Genomic DNA, 17,316 nt, shown 5'->3' with positions numbered 1-17,316 from the left:
TGGCAAAATATTATTTTGGATCAAAGAGTCAAACAAATGCATGATCAGCTAAAATTCTCAAAAGTCTAGCAAAGTATCATTTGGTATTTAACGATCCATGACTCTTTTCATAATTTACACCTGACCATGCATCTCAAATTCAGAGTCTTTTCTCATTCTCTTCTACTGTCTATGCACTTCACTGGTGCCACTACAACTGACAATTTCTCCTTAACCTTCCCCCACCCCGCCAACCAGATCTGTATTGTGCAAAGTTGTCTGAGAGTAGTTTCTATTAAATTTATTCTTTCATAGATTGTTGGCGTTGCTGGCAAAACCTGCGTTTGTTGCCCATTCCTAATTGTCCTTGAACCTTATTGACTTGCTAAACCACTTCACAGGGAAGTTGTGATGGACCACTTCAGAGTCCATCACATTGTTGCGGATGTGGGATGGAGGTAATCCAGACCAAATAAGGATAGCTGATTGCTTTCCTTCTAAGACAGAAGTGAATTATATGTTTTTTATGAATTTGACAATTTCATTATCACCATTACTGAGACTAACTTTTAATTCCAGATTAATTATTTGAATTGAAATTCCATAGCTGACACAGTGGGAACTGAATCCATGTTCAGACAGCATTAATCTGAGCCGTTACATTCTTTGTGGAGTAATACTACAACCACACTAACATCCCCCACCTTCTGCACATGTATGTACATCACTAATATCTTCAATATTTGAATCTAAATACCCCATTTATAGATATTTCCATTTGCTTTTAAAACCTGGTTTCTAACTTATTCATATCTATTCTTTCAAGGAGCCTTGGCCTATTGAACTTATGACATGCTTGAGTAATAGTCAATTTTTTTTTACTACTTTTTAAGGTTAAATTTATGGGGTTTACTATTTTGTGGTTACTACTTTTGAGGGGCTGAAATTCAAATCATATCATTAGCAGAAGCTCAATTGATCTCTAAATGAGTAAAGAAAAAACAAAGAATTTTGGTAATTCTGAAAACCCGGAACCAGACGCAACAGCTAGTGGACTGGAAGCAGAGCGGAACATCTGGCTGACTGGAAAGCTGGAACGGGACGTGATGGCCGGCATACTGACTCATAAACATTGACCTGTTATCTATGAAGAATTAGAGTTGACTTTACGCAAGATATATCGAAAATTCCAGATTATATGGTCAAAAACAGGGGATTGACTTTTACATGAGATCAATTATTACTCCAGTACACATGGTAAGAACTTCAAAGAGGAGTAGGCACTTCAGCCACTCGAGTCTGCTCCACTGTTTGATATGATTATGGCATGATTCTGGCTCACATGACTCTCATCTGTTAAGTCTAGAAAAGGAAACTTAGTCAACTATTTTTTGTATTGGGGTACAGCCAACCCAATTCTATCCTTTACCCAATCTCTTTACGTGGGAACTTTCAGGTAGTCCAACTAGGCAACGATTAAGAGAAGGAACTATGGCTGTACTTCCCAACTCAGCAAAATTATGAAGTATAACATCTTTCACATCCAGCAGAGATTTTCCTGCACATCCACCCACCTCATCAACTGTGTCTGTTGCTCTCAATGTGATCTCCTTTTACATCGGAGAGACAGAATGCCAACTCGCAGAGCGTTTCAGGGAACATCTCTGGGAGACACACACACACACACACACACACACACACACACACACACACACACACACACACACACACACACACACACACACACACACACACACACACACACCTGTGACCGACCACTTGAACTCCCGTTCCACCAAGGACATGCAATTCCTGGGCTGTCTCCACTGCCAAATCCAAGCCACCCGACGACTGGAGGAAGAACACCTCATCTTCCGTCTTGGGACCCTTCAACCACATAGCATCAACATCGACTTCACTTGCTTCCAAATCTCCTTTCCCCCCACCTCATTTCAGATCCAGAACCTCCCTCTTGCCCTTTCCGACCTGGTTGACTTCCTTTCCACCTATCTGCTCTACCCTTCCCACCAATCTATCATAATCACCCCCCCAAATGCTTTCACCAATCGCCTTCTCAGCTCTCTTCGCCCCCCAGCACCACACTACTTATTTCTTAGCCCCCTTTCGCTCCCACCCCGACATTCCTGATGAAGGTCTTATGCCTGAAACGTCAACTATCCTACTCCTCAGACGCTGCCTAATCTGCTGTGCTTTTCCAGCACCACATTTTTCGACTCTGACTCTTCAGCATCTGCAATCCTCACTTTCTCCCATACTGCTATCCAAGGTAAGATTAGTTAACAGATGTTAGGAATGAGCTAGATCATGTTAATCATCAATACTTTCAATTATTCCTCCTTCATGCACTGCAGTCACACATATTAAAAATGTTTCTTTCCATAGCACAGTGCAGGGAGCATTAGAGCTGTTTTCATTTCTCCCCAGCACATCAGAACAGTGCAGAATCTGGAGACTTTACATCCAAAAGCAAAATATTGCGGATGTTGAAAATCTAAAATAAAACAAAGTTCTAGAAATTTGAGTTTGATAGCCTTAATAGAGAGAGAAAAAGAGAATTAATTTTCATATTTCATCTTTAAAGAAGCAAGAAAATTGCAGCATAGAAACAGGCCCTTCGGCCCTCCAAGGCTGTATCAATCCAGACCTGCTGTCTATTTTCTAAGGATTTGTATCCCTCTGCTCCCTGCCCTTTCATGCATCTATTTAGATACAGCTTAAATTACCTCTGCTGGTAATGCGTTTCCACCATCTTCTGCGTAAAGAACTTTCCACGCATACCTCCCCTAAACATTTCCCCTCTCACTTTGAACTCGTGACCCCTAGTAATTGAGCCCCCCACTCTGGGGGAAAGCTTTTTGCTATCCACCCTGTCTATACCTCTCATGATTTTGTTGACCTCAACCTTAGTCTTTCTAATGAAAATAATACTAATCAACTCAACCTAGCACCCTCCATACTAGGCAACATCCTAGTGAACCTCCTCTGCACCCTCTCTAAAGCATCCATATTGTTTTGGTAATGTGGTGACCAGAACTGTACGCAGTATTCCAAATGTGGCCAAACCAAAGTCCTATACAACTGTAACATGAGCTGCCAACTCTTATACTCATTATCCTGTCTGATGAAGGAAACACGCTGTATGTCTTCTTGACCACTTTATTGACTTGTATTGCCACCTTCAAGGTACAATGGACCTGAACACCCAGGTCTCTCTGTACATCAATTTTCCTCAGGACATTTCCATTTACTGTATAGTTCGCTCTTGAATTGGATCTTCCAAAATGTATCACCTCGCATTTGCCCAGATTGAACTCCATCTGCCATTTCTCCGCCCAACTCTCCAATCTATCTATATTCTGCTGCGTTCTCTGACAGTCTCCTTCATTATCTGGCTGCTCCACCAATCTTAGTGTCATTTGCGAATTTGCAGATCAGACGACTATACCTTCCTTCAGATCACTTATCTATACCACAAACAACAGTGGTCCCTGCACAGATCCCTGTGGGACACTAGTCACAGGGCTCCATTTTGAGAAACTCCATTCTACGACTACTCTCAGTCTCCTGTTGCCCAACCAGTTCCTTCTGCTTCTTCTTCTGAAAAGTCTTCTCTCTCCAAGATCTGCTAGACCTGTTTGCTATTTTGATACTTCACATTCAACCAGCTTTTGCCAACTTAAAATTTCATGTGCATCCAAAGAATGTCACTTCAAATGAAAAGAATGTGGAAAAGGAGTGTGGAGGACAGTTTAGAAATACTGGCACAGAATACCATGATGAGGAATTAAGAAACAGTGAACTTACTGTCATATGAGAGGATATGGCCGCTACTACTTTCATAGATGACATGGCCCTTTGATATTGCCTCTTCCCTTGACTGCTCAGGGCTGCCCGATTCCTCAGCGGCCAATTTGCTGATTGCGCCTTTCAACAACGTGTCTGCCGCAATGCCCTGTTGTGACAGGCCTGGAGTACCCTGCAAACAAAATACATATTTGTTTTATTCTTAAACTTTCTTTCTCTTTACTTTTAAAAAACAGTTCTTTACAGTGATTCAAGGTTTCAGTTGAATTTTGAAGCTTTGCTCCCACAGGCTCTGCTGATCCTGAATGAGTTTTATTAGGGTGAACAGAGAGCATTTTCAAATCATTTTCCAGGGAGGCAGAGAAATTCAAGATATGGATTGCTGATCACACTACACACTAAAGATCCAATTGGGAGGGGCACAGGATTTCCATCCCTGCCGTTCTCATCTTCTATCAATAAATCCAATAATGAACATAGAATTTTGGTGTGTAGATATTTGTCAAGATTGGATTTGGACAGAAACTATATCCTCACTTTTTTGTGTGGTGCCGCTTTAGATAATTGCCATATATATTCCCAATGCCCTATCTCAGATTTCCAGATGACTAAATTTGATCTCAATATTCACTCACTGGATATCTGTCAGTGTGTTTTAAGGCACAAGCTCACAATCAAAAATTTTGTTTTCTGTTTTTGTTAGGAAGTGTCAGCCATTCTGCCCTTTCAGCCTGCTACAATATTCGGGAAGGTTATCACTGATCTGGTTGTGGTCTCAATTCCTCTTTCTCTCTCTTAAACCCTTTTCCAACAAAATCTGCCTAATTGAGCCTTGGATCAATTCAATGACTCAGTCTCCAGAATCTTCTGTGCAAAGGAATTCCCTATCCAGCCCTGTCTGGGATTGTTTGAATAAAACGCAGTAACAGGAGTGGTGAGAGCACGGACCAGGGGCTGCTGGGAAGGCTCAACAGGAGTGGATGTGGATACGGGAACTGCTGGCTAAACTCGAGACACATCATGCAGTGTCTCCCACCTTTCCACCTCCTCTAACCAAAACAAAAGACCCTGGGGCAGAGGGGATGGAGGCTAGGGCAGTTGCATGCTCCACTTTCAGGATGTGAGAGGTAAGGGTCACCATTAGTGTTCCTGATGTGAGAAGTGTACCCGACTCCAGCTCTTCACAAACTGCATGACGGAACTGGAGCTGGATGAACTTCCGATCATTAGAGGATGAACCTCCTCTAACCAAAACAAAAGACCCTGGGGCAGAGGGGAGGTTGAGGGGATGATAGAGAGGAGCTACACAGAGGCAGTCAGACCTATGTTATAGAATAAAGGCTACAGGGTGACTGTCAGGAGAGGGAAAGGGAATAGGCAGACAGCGCAGGGACACCCAGTGGCCAACCCCCTCACAATAAGTATACTGTTTTGGATACTGTTGGCAGCACGACCTACCAGGGGAAAGCCTCAGTGGCCAGGTCTCTGTGGCTCAGAAGGAAGGGCAGAGAATACGACAGCGATAGTGATAGGAGATTCAATGATGAGAGAAACAGACAAGAGATTCCATGGTTGCGAATGAGACTCCTAGATGGTATGTTTCCTCCCTGGTGCCAGTGTCAGGGACGTCTCAAATCGAGTCTACAGGATTCTTAAAGGGGAGGGAGAGCAACCAGAAGTCGTGGCACAAATGGTACCAATGACATAGCTCGGAAAAGGGATGAGGACCTGAAAAGTGAATATAGAGAGTTAACTTGGAAGCTAAAGGGCAGAACAAGCAGAGTAAAGTAATTTCAGGATTGCTACCGGAGCCACAAGCGAGTGAGACTAGGAATACAGAGATGAAAACATGGCTGCAGGACTGGTGTAGGAGGGAAGGCTTCAGATATGTGGATCATTGGGATATCTTCTAGGGAAGGTGGAACCGGGCAAGAAGGACGGGTTGCACCTGAACTGGAGGGGCACCAATATCCTGAGCAGGAGATTTGCTAGAGCTCTTCGGGAGGTTTTAAACTAGTTCGGCAGGGGGATGGGAACTGGAGCTACGGATCTGAGGATGGAGTAACTACTGAACAACCAGATACAGCATGCAGAGAGTCTGTGAAGAAGGGCAGAAAGTTTCAGTCAGTGTGATGGGTTGAAGTGTGCCTATTTTAACGCAAGATGTTGTGGCCATTATGGAGACTTGGATATCACAGGGGCAGGAATGATTGTTGGATGTTCCAGGGTTTACATGTTTCAAAAGGAATGGCCAGGGGTGGGAGTAAAGAGATAGGGGAATGGCTTTGCTAATGAGGGATAGCATCACAGCTGTAGAAAGGGAGGTCATCGAGGAGGGTTTGTCCACAGAGTCAGTACGGGTGGAAGTCAGAAACAGGAAGGGAGCAGTCACTTTATTGGCAGTTTTCTACAGACTCCACAATACTAACAGAGACTTGGTGGAGCAGATTGGGAGGCAGATTTTGGACAGGTGCAGAAGTAACAGGGTTGTTGTCATGGGTGACTTTAACTTCACTAATATTGATCGGATCCTCCTTAGTTCAAATTGTTTGGGTGGAGAGGTTTTTATCAGGTGTGCCCAGGAAGGATTCCTGACTCAATATGTAGATAGGCCGACTACAGGGAATACCATATTGGATTTAGTGCTTGGCAACGAACCAGGCCAGGTGTCAGATCTCTCGGTGGGAGAGCATTTTGGTGATAGTGATCACAATTCCCTGACCTTTACTATACTCACGGAGAGGGATAGAAGCAGACAGTGTGCGAAAGTATTTAATTGGGACAATGGGAATTACAACGCTATTGGGCAGGAACTGGAGCATCTAAATAAGAAACAGATGATCTTAGGAAAAGGCGAGACTGAAATATGGTGGTGGTTTAGGGAGCACTTGCTGATAGTGCTGGATAGGTTTGTCCCACTGAGGCAAGGAAGGGATGGTAGGGTGAAGGAACCTTGGGAGAAAAAAGATGTCTAGCATCTAGTCAAGGGGAAGAAGGAAGCTTACTTAAGCTTGAGGAGGCAATGATCAGAAAGGGCTCTAGAGGGTTACAAGGTAGCCAGGAAGGACCTGAAGAATGGACTTAGGAGATCTAGAAGGGGGCATGAAAAAGCTTTAGCGGGGAAGAGTCAGGAAAACTCTTAAGGCGTTCTACACTTATGTGAAGACCAAGACGATGGCCAGAGTGAGGGTAGAGCCGATCAGGGATAGCGGAGGGAACTTGTGCCTGGAGTCACAGGTTGCAAGGGTGGTCCTTAATGAATACTTTGCTTCAGTGTTCACTACTGAGAGGGACCTTGACATTTCTGAGGACAGAGTGAAACAGACTGATATGCTCGAACAGGTTGATGTCAAGAAGGAGGATGTGCTGAAAACTTTGAAAAACATAAGAATAGATAAATCCCCTGGTCCAGACGGGATATACCCTAGGTTGCTGCAGGAAGCAAGGGAGGAGATTGCTGCGCCTTTGGCAATGCTCTTGGTGTCCTCACTGACCTTTGGAGTAATGCCAGATGATTGGAAGGTGGCAAATATTATTCCCTTGTTCAAGAAAGGGAATAGGGATAATCCTAGGAACTACAGACCAGACAGTCTTATATCAGTGGTGGGCATATTTGAGAGGATTCTGAGAGACAGAATTTACGATTCATTTAAAAAGCATAGTTTGATCAGAGATAGTCAGCATAGCTTTGCGAGGGGAAGATCATGCCTCACAAACCTTAATGAATTCTTTTACAATATGACAAAACACATTGATGAAGGTAAAGCAGTGGATGTAGTGTACATGGATTTTAGCAAGGCATTTGATAAGGTTCCCCCATGGTATGCTCATTCAGAAAGTAAGGAGGCATGGGATACAGGGAAATTTAGCTGTCTGGAAACAGAATTGCCTGGCCCGTAGAAGACAGATAGTGGTAGCAGACAGAAAGTATTCAGTCTGGAGCTCGGTGATCAGTGGTGTTTTGGAGGGATCTATTCTGAGACTGCTACTCTTTGTGATTTTTATAAATGACTTGGATGAGGAAGTGAAAGGGTGGGTTAGCAAGTTTGCCGATGACAAAGGTTGGAGGAATGGTGGACAGTGTGGCGGGATATTGTAAATTGCAACAGGACATTGACAGGATGCTGAACTGTGCTGGTAAGTGACAAATGGATTTCAACCTGGAAAAGTGTTAAGTCATTAATTTTGGAAGATCAAATTTGAATACAGAATACAGGGTTAAAGACACGATTTCTGGCAGTGTGGAGGAACAGAAGGATCTTGGGGTCCATGTCCATAGATCCCTCAAAGTTGCCACCCAAGTTCATAGGGTTGTTAAGAATGTGTATGGTGCGTTGGCTTTCATTAGCAGGAGGAATTGAGTTTAAGAGCTATGAGGTTATGCTGCAGCTCTATAGAGTTCTTGTTAGACCACACTTGGGATATTGTGTTCAGTTTGGGTTGCCTCATTATAGGAAGGATGCTGAACCTTTAGAGACGGTGCAGAGAGGATTTACCAGGATGCTGCCTGGACAGGAGGGCATGTCTTATGAAGAAAGGTTGAGGGAACGAAGGCTTTTCTCACTGGAGCAAAGGAGGGTGAGAGCGATTTGATAGGAGGTGTAGAGAAGCAGAGATAGAATAAACAGTCAGAGACTTTTTCGCAGGATAGAAATGGTTATCACAAGGGGGCATCATTTTAAGGTGATTGGAGGAAGGTTTGGGGAAGATGTCAGAGGTAGGTTCTTTACACAGAGTGGTGGATGCGTGTAATACACTGCCAACGGTGGTAATAGAGTCAGATACATTAGGGACATTTCAATGACTTTTGGATAGGCACAAGAATGATAGTAAAATGAAGGTATGTAGGTTAGTTAGATGTCTTGAGAAGATTTGTAGCTCATGCTGAGGTTCTGGATGTAGGTCTGCTTGCTGAGCTGGAAGGTTCATTTTCAGACATTTTGTCACCATATTAGGTAACATCTTCAGTGAGCCTCCGGATGAAGCACTGCTGCTGTTTCTTATTTTCTATTTATACATGTTTGGGACAACACATCCATCCTAGGACAAGCCAAACAGAGATATGCACGAGAATTCCTAGAAGCATGGTATTCCAACCGGAACTCTATCACCAAACACATTGATTTGGATCCCATTTACCACCCACTGAGAAAAAGAATAGGAAATGACATCAACCCAAGGAAACCCAAACATATATAAATAGAAAGCAGGAAACACCAGCAGTGCTTCATCCTGAGGCTCACTGAGGATGTTACCTAATATGGTGATGAAACTGAAGCTTCCAGTTCAGCGAACAAACCTACATCCAGGTTAGTTAGATCTTAGAGAAGGATAGAAGGTTGACACAACATCAACTGCCAAAAAGCCTGTATTGTGCTGTACTGTTCTATGTTCTAAAATCACTTTCAAGTCTGCAAAATTCCAATGGGTTTAAGTGAGGTTAATTTATCCTTGCACAATAAAATAAATCCTCCAGCCCAGAAACATACCTAATGAAGCTTCTCTGGATGGGTTCTAACACAATTACACAATTTTCCAAATAAGGAAACCAAAACTGTACATAGCATTTAGTACATGGTCCCACAGTGCCTTTATAACTGCTGCAATAACTCTTTTTTATTGTTTTTGCATTCAATTCCACCTGCAATAAATGTCAACCTTCCATTTATCTTCCGAATCACTTACTGTACCCTGCATACCAACATCAGGTGACTCACATACCAGGTCCCTCTGCTGACTAAGCAAAGTATTATATTTTAGTTTCTATATAAAGAAAATATCTGAGCAGCTAAGAATGATTCCTTGGGGTAAGTACTGATACTCTCACTCTCAGGGAATGCCATGAAGAGCACTAATACTCACAGAGCAACCTCAATATTTGTAGCAGGTTCACCATAAAGAAAAAACGTGAAAACCTAGTAAGGGAAACAGGGAAATCTGACCATACAGGCACAAGAATGTGCTCAGACTTCAGTGTACAAACTGGAGCATATGCTATCCACACAATATACATGTAACTTTCTGCCAGTCTACACTAACCACTGTAACAAGTGAAGTGGATATGAGAGTGTTACATGTAAATACCTGAGTGATGGAACCTCGATAAGAAGGTGGTTCCGCAGAAACCTTGCTTGCTGGGCTGCTTCGTGTTAGACTTGCTTCCTGGATGTTTGCCATCGGACCACCTGTATGAAGAGCAGTTAACAACATCAGGTTCTCCTCATCAATTACTGTGTCACATGAATGTGTAGTTCCAGTAAAGTTGATCAAAGCAACAAAATGCTTTGTTTAGAACCGAAGAGGAAAACAATTAAAAATTTAACATTCGTGATTTACTTGCTGGGTTTTCTGCCTGTCTCTCTGGTGAATACAACTATATTTAAAAATCACCGAATCACAGGACTTATAGTACAAGCTGTACACTACAGTTGATGTGCTTAATTCCATATTACAGTGGGAAGGGGAGGATGCAATGGTAATGGTTCACCTTGGTACTAACAAAGTAGGTACAGCTCAGAAAGAGATTCTGCCTGAGACAGTATAGTTAAGAGCTGAAATAAGAAAGCACAACCTCATAGGTAATGAACTCTAGATTACTACCTGAGCAAACTGGCACTGGAAGGTCAAATGTGGATAAATGTAAGAAATTAAGGAATACAGTTGAGGCAGGAGAGAAAAATTCTAATGTGAAAAATAAAAAGGTCAGAGAATGGCAGAAAGGGATTGACAAAAACAAAACTAAGAATATACCACCAGTGAAGAGTAAATGCTCTAAAGATAACAAAAAATGAATCTAAAAGCTGTGCATCTCAATGACTGTAGCATTCATAACAAAGCAAATCTTCTGACAGCACATATTGAAGTGAGAAAATATGATCCAACAGCTATTATGGAGGTATAGCTGCAGGATTACAAGGATTGAGTTTGGAATGTTAAGTGGTGGATGACATTCAAGAATAGGAAGCTCGGTAAAGGCATGGGTCACTTAATTCCTAAATTAAGTTGCGATTGAAGAGTTAGCAATTACCTTGCTTTTGGAAATCAGAACGTAGTATCGATTTAGGTTGAGATGAAGAACAATAGGAAAAAGAAGTCACTAGTGGGAGTGATCGACATGCGTCCAATGCAAGTAGTACAAATCTAGTAGCACTGGATAGCGTGATAGTGGGTTGGCCAATATGAAGAATTTGTAGTGCATTCAGTTCAGTTTTAGAGAACAATACGTTGTGGATCCAACCAGGGTTTAGGCTACTTTAGATCTTGGAATGTGTAATGAACAGGCTTAATAAATATTGTCAGAATAAAAGAGTCTCTCAGGAACAGTGACCTTAACACTGTACAATTACGTATTCAGTTAGACAATGAGACATTTTGGATAGAAACAATTGTGCTAAATTTAAATAAGAGCAATCACAGAGACATGAGGGCTCAGTTGGCTGGAGTGGACTGGGAAAGGAATTTAGCAGGCAAGATAGTTAAGGAACAGTGGCATACATTTAAGATAATTAAATGTGGACTCTCCCTCTTTATGGGCATTTAAGCGGGCATTGGATAGGCATATGGAGGATAGTGGACTAGTGTAGGTTAGGTGGGCTTGGATCGGCGCAACATCGAGGGCCAAAGGGCCTGTACTGTGCTGTATTCTTCTATGTTCTATAATTGTTTATGACTCACAACAAAGATATACCCAGCAAGAAGAAATCCCAGGAAGTTGTAAACCAAACATGGTGAACCAAGGAAGTTAAGGTGCATGTCAAATTGAAAGAAAATAAAACAAAAATGCAACAAAGATTGGGAGTAAACCAGAAGATTGGGAAATTTTTAAAAAAGTGATGAAAAAAAGGGGGAGAAAATAAACGGACAGCAAACTAGCCAGCAATGTAAAAATGGACAGCAAGAGCTTCTTTAACTAGCTAAATAGGAAAAAAAAGAGTGGTTAAAGTCAACACAAAGCTTTTGGAAATGAGGCTGGAAAATAATATTGGGACCCAGTAAATGGGAGAAGTGTTCAATAAATATTTTGCATCAACCTTCACAGAAGAGGATATTAACATTTTAAAACTACTAAATAATAAAGGGGCAAAAGGGGAGAGGAAAAAAACCATAATCACTCTCACTAGAGAAAAGTATTACAGATACTAATGGGGCTAAAGGCTGATAACGTCCCCTGGACCTGATGGGTAGCATCCTAGACCTTTTAAGTAAGCAACTACAGAAATTGCAGGAGCACTGGTAGTAATCATCTAGGAAACCTTAGATTTAGCAAAAGTCTCAGAGAATTGGAAAACACCCAAGTAACACATCCTTATTCAAAACGGGTGGCATACTAAAATAGGTAATTATAGGCCAGTTAGCTTTACAGCTGTGATCGGTAAGATGTCAGAGTCTCTTATAAAGGGTGGTAACAACAGAGCATTGAGAAATACATAATTAAGCAGAGTTTACATGGCTACACAACTTGGAAATCATGCTTGACAAACTTATTAGAATTCTTTGAGTAGGTAACATGCAGGATAGAGGAAGGGAAAGCAGTGGATGCAATGTATTTGCATTTTCAGAAGGCATATGTTAAGGTGGCACACATTAGGCTATAAGTAATACATGAGCATGGATTGAGAAATAACTGATGACAAGAAGCCACAGTTGAGACAAGGGGTGCATTTTCAGGATGGCAACCTATGACAGCAGAGGGGTCCGTGCTGAGGCCACAAATACTTACAATATATACTAATGATTGGAATAAGGAAGTGAACATACTACCAAGTTTGTTGATGACACAAAAACAGATGCAAAGGCAAGTAATGAGGATGACACAAAGAGTCTACAATGGGATACAGTCAGATTAACAAATTGTAAAAGCTTGGAAAATGGTGTATAATGTGGGATATTTTTAAATTTGTTCATGGGATGTGGACCTCAATGGCTAGACCAGTATTTATTCCCCATTCCTTATTGTCAGGAAGGTAATTAAGAGCCACCCAAATTGCAGAGGGTCACCTATAGGCCAGACCAGATAAGAACGACAGATTTCCGTCCCTAAAGGGTATTAGTGAACCAAATGGGTTTTTACAATTGACAACAGCTACACGGTCACCATTTATTCAAAATTTTTATATAATTCAGATATAGGTGAACTCGAATCTATGTTCTTTGAACATTAGACCAGGGTTCTGGAGTATTAGTACAGTGACATTATCGCTATACCACCAAATCTTTTCAGCTCTAACATTATGCACTTTGGCAGGAAAGATAGAACAGTTGAATATTATTTAAATGAGGAAAGACTGTGGAAAGCTGCCCCACAGATAGATTTGAGGGTCCTTTTACATGATTCACAAAAAGCTAGCATACTAGTTCAGCAGGTGGTGGGCAAGACAAATGGAGTGTTGACCTCTGTTCCAAAGGTAATGGATTATTGAACAGGAAAATCTGGACAAGGTAGTAGTCAGATCACACCTGGAATGTTGTGAACATTTTTGGTCTCCTTATCCAAGGAAAGAATTGGAAGCAGTCCAGATTGATTTTGGATATGGAGGCATTTTCTTCGGAAGAAATATTGAGTAGGTTGGGGCTTAGAAGAATGAGAGGAAACCTTATTGAAACTTACAAGATAATTGGGGGCTTGACAGGATAGATTCAGAAAGATTGTTTGCCCTTGTGGGACAGTGTGGCTCCAGTGGGCATATTCTCAGAATAAGGGGCTGCACATTTAAGACAGAGATGAAGAGGAATTCTCCCTCTCAGAAAATAGCAAATCTGTGGAATTCTTTACTGTAGAGAATGTCAAGGCTCAAGTATATTCAAGACCAAGATAGACAGGTTTTTAATTAGTAAGGAAATCAAGGATTATAGGGATTAGGCAGGAAAGTGGAGTTGAAGATTATTAGATCAGCTATAAACTCACTGAATGCAGGGCAGATGAGATGGACTGAATGGTCTATTTCTGCTCCTACGTCTTATAAATATAAGTCCTGGTCATAGAGAACCTTGACCATGTCATTGGTCATTACAGACTGATCACAGTTATCACTGTGAAGCAGAAGTGATCACAGACAGTATTAAAAGCAGCAACCTGCAGGCCACAATTCACAAATAAAATCAAAGATCTTAAGTATTTGACAAAGTTTTCTTGCATGTACTGCTGCATATCTTGCATGGTTTGGGAGTTTCTTTCGGGGAGTGAGCATCAGTAATTTTGCCACACTCTTTCATTGTATTTGATGGCCTGGCTTGTGTTACATACATTGGAATAAAGCATTCATAATCCTTCTTTTCAGAGTCACCCAAGTCTGATTGTATGGAGGACTACGATAAAGCATCATTTATGTGTGATATGAATGCCAACTGATTATATTACTCTTCTTGTTTTTGATTTACCAAAAATTGGTTAGTTATTGTTGCTGTGGCCAAGATGCTATGATCATTGACCATGAATTTGTTTCCCTCTGTTCTGAGAAGAAAATAGTCTTTTTGGCTCGTTTCATCTTTGATTTTGCTGTTGTTGAATAAAAGTGAATGTTTTCAATCATTTGAAGTCTTTCCATTATGTGATGGTCCCACAATGAGAAGATATTAGGCTACACTGGGTAACAGGGGAGTACCATTCACTCATCCTGGGTCCTAAGATGGGATGACACAAAGCATAGGTAATGTATGTAATCTGGCTCTTATAGTGGGCATTACAACAACTGTTGAGTCAAGATAAAACTGTTTATTGAGGAAATGGATTCTATGCAGACTGCAAATTGGAGGAACAACACTTCATCTTCCGTCTGGAGGACTTAACATCGAGTTCTCCAATTTCGAATAACCTTCCCACCCACCCACCCCCCAGCTCCCTTTCCAGCCCTGCCCCTCCCTTCTGTTCCACCTACTGACTCTTTCTTCTAGCTACCAACTGGATTCATCCCTCCCATCGACCAACCAGGTTATAACCACTACCTGTGTTCACCTATCACTACCTCACCATTATGCTACTTTCCCCCCCTCCCCATTATCTATAGCTCCTCCTACCCCCACATCTGGTCCTGAAGAAGTTATACCTGAAGCATGGACTTCTTCACCCCCCTGATGTTGCCTGGCTTGCTGTGTTCTTCAAGCCTCCTGTCTGTCTACAATACAATAACTGTCAGACAGGTGAGGATGTAAAATAGCAATATATTTATGAATGTGCACTTGTAAGTGCATTGAAGTGCTTTCAGAAGTGCGCAATTTTTGTTTCCCCACTCATTATGTACAGTGTGGAGGACTGTTCGTTAGCTGACAGGGCTTGACATGTGCACAGATGGGCGTTAAAAATGGCAATGGCAGAGGCAAGTACTTCCACATTGCTCAGCATAAAATAGCATGAATAGGCTGCCCGAGAAGTGTGGTGCACAGGTAATGAAGTGAGTAACACTTTCTCAGGATTACAGAGACAAACTTTCTCAGGCTCACAGAGACAAACTCTCCATGAAATCCCCAAACTGACATGTCGCTGATTTCTTGTTAAAGTCAGTCCAATGTTTCTATTTGTGGAAAAGTCCAGAACTAGGTGGAGTTTAAAAGTTCATTCTCTTGGATGGTTGAGAGATTTTGGAGCTCTCTGCCTCAGAAGGCAAGTGGGGTGAAGTAGTTGAAGTAATTTAAGGCAGAGGTAGATAATGTTTTGATAGGTAATAGAATCAAAGCTGATTGGGAGTAGGTGGAAATGTAGAATACAAAATACAAATAGATTAGTCTATGATCTTACTGAATTGTGGAGCAGGTGTGAGGCACTGAATGATCTACAAAAACTCTGAATTCATATTTATCACCTGGAGTTGCTTGGTTTAGAGCCACAAAACACCAGCTTTCACAACTGAGAACCAAAGGATTTGGAAGAACCAAGATGGTAAAGAAAGTCTGATTCATTTGTCACTTGCATTTTATAAAGAATAATATAATAAAAGACAGTGAAAAGCTTCAACAATCACCACAATCTGGCACTGTTTTGAATAGTTTAACAATCAAAAGGATATAAGATATAACTGAGAGTCCTGAGCTGGCTCACCAATGACACCTGCGGCGTCATCCCTCCTCCACAGCTTCGCTGCCACCTGTGTGGGATCCACCAACATAGGAGTCGCCATTCTTTAGGCACCACCACTTCGCTGCTGGGCCCACCTCACCACCATCGATGTAGGGTCCCATGCTGATCCCACACTCGCCCCATAACCGGAAGTCCCTAGTTCAGCTGCAACTACGATGACACCAGGAATCCTGGCTCCAGGCATACCATGCTGTTGCTGCTGCCTCACCAACACTATACCACCCACTCTAGGCCTATTGCAAAGAGGAATTCCTGGCTCCGTTGCCAGACAAGACCAGGCTGTGGCCACCCTCCTCCGAGATGTTGCCTTGCTGGCGTCACCATCTTGAAACGTCTGTTGCCACCATCACCTCCGATTGTGGAGGAGCATTGCTACCGTTGCCAGCCCTGAATGTCCCTGTTGCTACTGCTGCTGCCACCTCTAGTCACTGCGAGGAACATCGTCCGCTACCGAGTGCTGGGGCGAATTGCCATTCTGATCACAGCTGCTAAGGCAATTTTGCCGAATCACCCGCCACAAAAGGCTCCAAAGAAAAGACGAAATAAAAAAGAACAAGAGAGGTGAGAAAAAGAAAAAAAGTAAGCAAGCTCATAGGGGCAGATGGGCACCGGGCAAGAGTCGACATGCAGCCCTGCTACTCCGCCCCATCTTGGATTAGAATTGAAAAGCTCTTCACTCCAACCTTTAAAAATTACATGGATGAGTACTTGAAGTGTTGTAACATTCAAGGCTATGGGCCAACTACTGCAAAATGGCATAGTGTGATGGGTTGGAATTGGTGCAATGGTTCAATGGTCTTCTCTGTACATTATGACTAAGTTCCGCAATAGCCATTCCTAATCAAACCTTTCCTGTCCAGCTTTAAGTGCTGACCTCTGTTTTGAACCGTGAGCAGATGAGTGAATGTGGGTGTCTGGAACCCCTCGAGTCTATCTGAATATATACTAAATCACTGATGCAAATGCTGCCAGAGTAATTACCAGTAAGTGCAAGTAATTGAATACAGCTACTGTCACATGCTCCAGAACTCATTTATCAAAATTTTCATTCATGTGCATGAGTGGGGTCATTGATGAAGCCAACATTTATTCCAAATCTCTAATTAAGCAGAAGGCAGTTAAGAACCAACCACATTGCTGATAATCGGAAGTCACATGTAGGCCAGACCAGGTTAAGGATGGCAGAATTTCTTCCCTGAAGGATGAGTGAACTTAACTCAGTTTTTACCATACTTAGCAATGGTTACACGGTCGCCATAAGGCGAGCTTTCAATGACAGGTTTTATGGAATTCAAATTTTACCATCTGCCCTGCTGGAGGATTCAAAACTATGGCCCTGGAACATTAGCTGGGCTTCCAGATTCCTAGACTTTACCATTACACTACTACCACCCAATTACTATTGTTAGAAGGCTGCTGTGCTCTCAGAAACAGGAACATTT

General features: G+C 42.1%; 1 protein-coding gene across 15 annotated transcripts in view; it reads right to left on the bottom strand.

The window, feature by feature from the left end:
• Positions 1-17,316, bottom strand: part of ncor1 (nuclear receptor corepressor 1) — a 411,320-nt gene that overhangs the window by 64,467 nt on the left and 329,537 nt on the right. For all 15 annotated transcript variants that reach the window (XM_087977100.1, XM_087977101.1, XM_087977099.1 and 12 more), the window contains 2 exons: positions 9,889-9,989; positions 3,805-3,976 (listed from right to left, as the gene is read on the bottom strand). In XM_087977100.1, the coding sequence (XP_087833226.1) occupies positions 3,805-3,976; positions 9,889-9,989 (273 nt within the window). The remainder of the gene's footprint in view (positions 1-3,804; positions 3,977-9,888; positions 9,990-17,316) is intronic.

Source organism: Chiloscyllium plagiosum, unplaced genomic scaffold, assembly GCF_037043375.1.
Source record: "Chiloscyllium plagiosum isolate Xiang-an unplaced genomic scaffold, Cpla_swu_hap1 HiC_scaffold_31, whole genome shotgun sequence".
Taxonomy (NCBI): domain Eukaryota; kingdom Metazoa; phylum Chordata; class Chondrichthyes; order Orectolobiformes; family Hemiscylliidae; genus Chiloscyllium; species Chiloscyllium plagiosum.
The sequence above is the reverse complement of the archived record's forward strand: the minus strand, read 5'-3'. Positions and strand labels throughout refer to the sequence as shown.